This window comes from Coturnix japonica, unplaced genomic scaffold (assembly GCF_001577835.2).
Source record: "Coturnix japonica isolate 7356 unplaced genomic scaffold, Coturnix japonica 2.1 chrUnrandom495, whole genome shotgun sequence".
In the NCBI taxonomy this organism is placed as follows: Eukaryota; Metazoa; Chordata; class Aves; order Galliformes; family Phasianidae; genus Coturnix; species Coturnix japonica.
The window spans coordinates 66392-71361 of record NW_015439887.1 but is presented as its reverse complement, the minus strand read 5'-3'; the positions used below and the strand labels follow the sequence as shown (position 1 = coordinate 71361).

The 4970-nt window shown below is 57.9% G+C and overlaps 1 protein-coding gene across 1 annotated transcript in view; it reads right to left on the bottom strand.

Moving 5' to 3' along the window:
- The window catches only part of LOC107307149 (filamin-A-like), a gene marked incomplete at its 5' end in the record, with an annotated part of 107169 nt that overhangs the window by 35938 nt on the left and 66261 nt on the right, over nt 1–4970 (bottom strand). Inside the window, 2 exon segments of the mRNA XM_032441695.1 lie at nt 1689–2099; nt 4704–4725. Of these exon segments, the coding sequence (XP_032297586.1) occupies nt 1689–2099; nt 4704–4725 (433 nt within the window).

Below are 4970 nucleotides of genomic sequence, written 5' to 3'. Positions count from 1 at the left end.
CTGTACACAATAGCTCCCCGCGCCCCCCACCCCCCCCCCCCCCACCCCCTTGCCACACTCACCGTGACCCATAAAGGAGAACCCATAGGACCGCATTGACCCCCAATATCCCCTAACACCCATTAATCCCCCCCTCCCGCCCCCCGCCTAATAGCCCCCCCTATACCCCATTTACCCCCCATTTACCCCCTTTATCCCCCCACTTTTACCCCCCAATTCCCCCCCTACACCCCCCATTTACACCCCAAACACCTCAATTACCCCATACCCCCCTTAATCCCCTTATGCCCCCATAAATACCCCCCTACTTACCCCATAATCCCCCCATTGACCTCCCCCACCCCCCGCTAACCCCCCGTTACCCCTATTTACCCCCTAATACCCCTCCAATACCCCATTTACCCCCCTTAGACCCCCCTTATGCCCCCATGACCCCCCTAAATCCCATTTAGCCCCCCATTTACCCCCCTATACCCCCCATACCCCATCTTCTGCACTCACCATGACCTGGAAGGGCTGTTGGCTCTTCCCCCCAAACCTCCACACATATAAACCCTGAATACCCCAATTACCCCGCTAATGCCCTATACCCCTAATACCCCCATTACCCCCCATTTACCCTTTACCTCACCCCAACTACCCCAACACCGCCATTTATCCCCCTAATACCTCCCCCAATACCCCAGTTACCCCCCAAAATTACCCCCCTAACACCCCATTTACCCCCCATTTATGCCCCTCCCACTCCCCCCTTACGCCCTATTTACCCCCCTAATACCCCTCCAATACCCCACTTACCCCCCTAGCCCCATACCCCCCCCAGGCCCCCCTTTATCGTTACGCCCTAATTTATCCCCCTTCGATCAACAATAACCCCATTCCCACTACCCCATTTTGACTCCTCCCTATAGACCCCCCTTATGCCTCCATTTACCCCCCTTATACCCATTATCCAACCCTATACACCCCCCAATACCCCATTACCCCCCTTAGACCCCCAACATTTACCCCTCTCCCAGCCCCCTTACGCCCCATACCCTAATACCCCCTCCAATACCCTTACCCCCTACACCCCCCTTATGCCCCCATTTACCCCCCTAGACTCCCTTATGCCCCCTATACCCCCCTTATGCCCCCTATACCCCCCTAATGCCCCATTGACCCTCTAATACCCCATTACCCCCCATTTACACCCATTTACGCCTGTTGCACTCACATGCGGCGCCTGGTTGCACTGCTCCCCCTCAAGCCTCAACACATGATGCCCTAATACCCCATTAGCCCCCTAATGGCCCTAATTACCCCCCTAACATCCCATTTACCCCCCATTTAACTCCTTAATTCCCCCTAACACCCCATTACCCCCCTAATACCCCCCTATACCCCATTATCACACCATTAACCCCCCTAATGCCCCCTTATACCCCAAATACCCTCATTTACCCCCCTAATCCACCCTAAACACCCAATTACCCCCATTTTACCCCCCTTAGACCCCCCCTTATTGCCCCCATTGACCCCCCTAACCACCCCATTTACCCCCTAAATCCCCATTTACCCCCTTTATACCCCCTTTATAGCCCCTGGCAACCTGGTGCTACCAAACCCCCCTAATACCCCAATTACCCCCTTAGACCCCCCTTATGCCCCCCCTATACCCCCCACTTACCCCCTGTGGCACATCGCACTCACCATGACCTGGAAGGGGCTGTTGGGCACGTGCTCCCCCCCGAACCTGACACAGATGATGTATTTCCCGGGCTGTGGGGCCGTGTAGAAGATGTCGAAGGTCCCGTCCTCGTTCTCCACCACGTCCACGTCGGCCTCGGCCCCGTCGGGGGCTCTCACCGCACACGTCACCTTCCCGGGACCCGCAGCCTTGGCGTCAACCGTCAGCAGCGTCTGCTCACCCAGCTGGATGGTGGGACCCAGCCCTGGGCCTGACCCACAAGTGGGGGTCAGTAGGGGGACCCAACAATGGGGGACCCCCCCAATGGGACCCCCCATAAGACTCAATGGGGGACCCCCAGTAGGGCACCCAATGGGGGACCTTACAATGGGAGTCAATGGGAGACCCCCCAATGTGACCCCCCATAAGACTCAATGGGAGACCCCCACTATGGCACCCAATGGGGGTCAATGGGGGACCCCCCCAATGGGACTCAATGGGAGACCCCCAGTAGGAGTCAATGGCGGACCCCCAATCTGAGCCCACCATCAGCAGTGTCTGCTCCCCCAGCTGGATGGTGGGACCCAGCCCTGGGCCTGACCCACAAGTGGGAGTCAATGGGGGACCCAACAATGGGAGTCAATGGGAGACCCCCAGTAGGAGTCAATGGGGGACCCCCAGTGGGACCCCTAATGAGAGTCAATGGGGGACCCCCCCAATGGGGGTGAATGGGAGACCCCCAGTATGGCACCCAATGGGAGTCAATGGGGGACCCAACAATGGGAGTCAATGGGAGACCCCCCAGTGGGACTCAATGGGAGACCCCCAGTGGGACCCCTAATGAGAGTCAATGGGGGACCCCCCCAATGGGGGTGAATGGGAGACCCCCAGTAGGACCTCCCATAGGAGTGAATAGGGAACCCACAGTAAGACCCTCAATGGGAGTCAATGGGAGACCCCCAGTAGAACCCCCCATAAGACTCAATGGGAGACCCCCCCTATGGCACCCAATGGGAGTCAATGGGAGACCCCCATAAGACTCAATGGGGGACCCCCTGTATGGCACCCAATGGGAGTCAATGGGGGACCCCCAATCTGAGCCCACCATCAGCAGCGTCTGCTCCCCCAGCTGGATGGTGGGACCCAGCCCTGGGACTCTCTCCCCCAGCTGGATGGTGGACCCAGCCCTGGCCTGACCACAGATGGACTCAATGGGACCCCAACATGCACCAATGGAGTCAATGGGACCCCCCAATGGGAGTCAATGGGAACCCCAGTATGGCACCCAATGGGAGTCAATGGGAGACCCCCAATGGACCCCCTATAAGAGTGAATAGAGACCCCAGAGGACCCCCATAAGACTCATGGGGACCCCAGTATGGCACCAATGGGAACCCACAATGGAATCAATGGGAGGACCCCCAATGGGACCCCATAAGAGTGAGTGGAGACCCCCAGCATGGCAACCAATGGTCAATGGGACCCCCCCAATGGGATGTCTAATGGGAGACCACCCAATGTGGAGTCAATGAGACCCCAGTAATGGCCACCATGGGAGACAATGGGGGACCCCCTCAAGGAGTCAATGACCCCCACTATGAACCAATGGGGAGTCAATGGGGGACCAACAATGGAGTCAAGAAGACCCCATGGACCCCTATGAGTCAATGGTGGACCCCAGTATGCACCAATGGAAGACCTACAAATGGAGTCATGTAGACCCATCAATGGAGATCACAATAGGGAACCCCCAGTAAGAAGAACCCAATAAGACCATTGAATGGGGAGACCCCCACATGGCACCCAATGGGATCCAATGGGGACCCCCAATCTGAGCCCCACTATCAGCAGCGTCTGCTCCCCAGCTGCGATGGTGGACCCAGCCCTGGCCTGACCCACAATGGGAGTCAATGGGACCAACAATGGAACCCCCAATATGCACCAATGGAGGCAATGGGGACCCCCCCAGTAGGGAGTCTATGGAGACCACCCTAATGAGGCAATGGGACCCCCAATGGGACCCCCTATAAGCAGTGAATGGGAGACCCCCAGTATCACCCAATGGGAGCCCCCCATAAACTTTCAAGGGAGACCCCCCCACCCAATGGGGGAGCCCCCATAAGACTCAATGGGAGACCCCCCCAATGGGAGTCAATGGGAGACCCCCAATGGGACCCCCTATAAGAGTGAATGGGGGACCCCCAGTAGGGCACGCAATGGGAGTCAATGGGGGACCCCAAAGCAGCCCCCTATGTGTCCTGGGTGGGGGGGGGTGTAGCTGTGGGGTGTGGGGGGGTGAGGGTCCAGCAGCATTGGGGTGATCTATGGGGTGGGTGGGTGTCTATGGGATCTATGGGGTGATCTATGGGGCAGGGGGGTGATCTATGGGGTGATCTATGGGGTGATCTATGGGGCAGGGAGGTGATCTATGGGGTGATCTATGGGGTTATCTATGGGGCAGGGGGGTGATCTATGGGGTGATCTATGGGGCCTATGGGGTGATCTATGGGGTGATCTATGGGGCAGGGGGGTGGTCTATGGGGTGATCTATGGGGCAGGGAGGTGATCTATGGGGTGATCTATGGGGTCTATAGGGTCCATAGATTCTATGGGGTGATCTATGGGGTGATCTATGGGGTGATCTATGGGGCAGGGGGGTGATCTATGGGGTCTATAGGATCTATGGGGTGATGTATGGGGTGATGTATGGGGCGACATGCAGCAGCCGAGCCGTGCTCTTACCTAAGCCGTGGCCTCCGATGGAGACTAGAGCAGCGTGTGGGGCGCAGTGGGGCAGGGGGGGGGTGTGGGGTGAGGTGTGGGGTGTGGGGTGGGCAGAGAAGCGAGAAATAGAGTGAGATAAAGACCCCAAAAACCCCCAAACTCACCCCATATTTATGGCTATTAAACCCCAGAGCGCAGCGCCCCCTGGTGGCCAATATCTGCCATTGCAGTGAGGCCCCCCATTAAGTTCTATGTAGCGCAGCGCCCCCTGGTGGCCAATAGCAGCCATTGCAGTGATGCCCCCTATTACATTCTGTATCCCACAGCGCCCCCTGGTGGACAAAAGATGTCATTGCAGTGACCCCCCATTAAGTTCTATATGGCACAGCGCCCCCCAGTGGCAGAGTGCAGTGATCGCAACGAGGCCCATTAAAGGACCTTTGGGGACCCCCCCCAAGACCCCCAGTAACGGGCAGCCCCCTATTGGAGGACCCTATAGTCCCTATAGTGCCCAGCGCCCCCTTGTGGCAGCCCCCCATTGGAGGACCCTATAGTCCCTATAGTGCCCAGCGCCCCC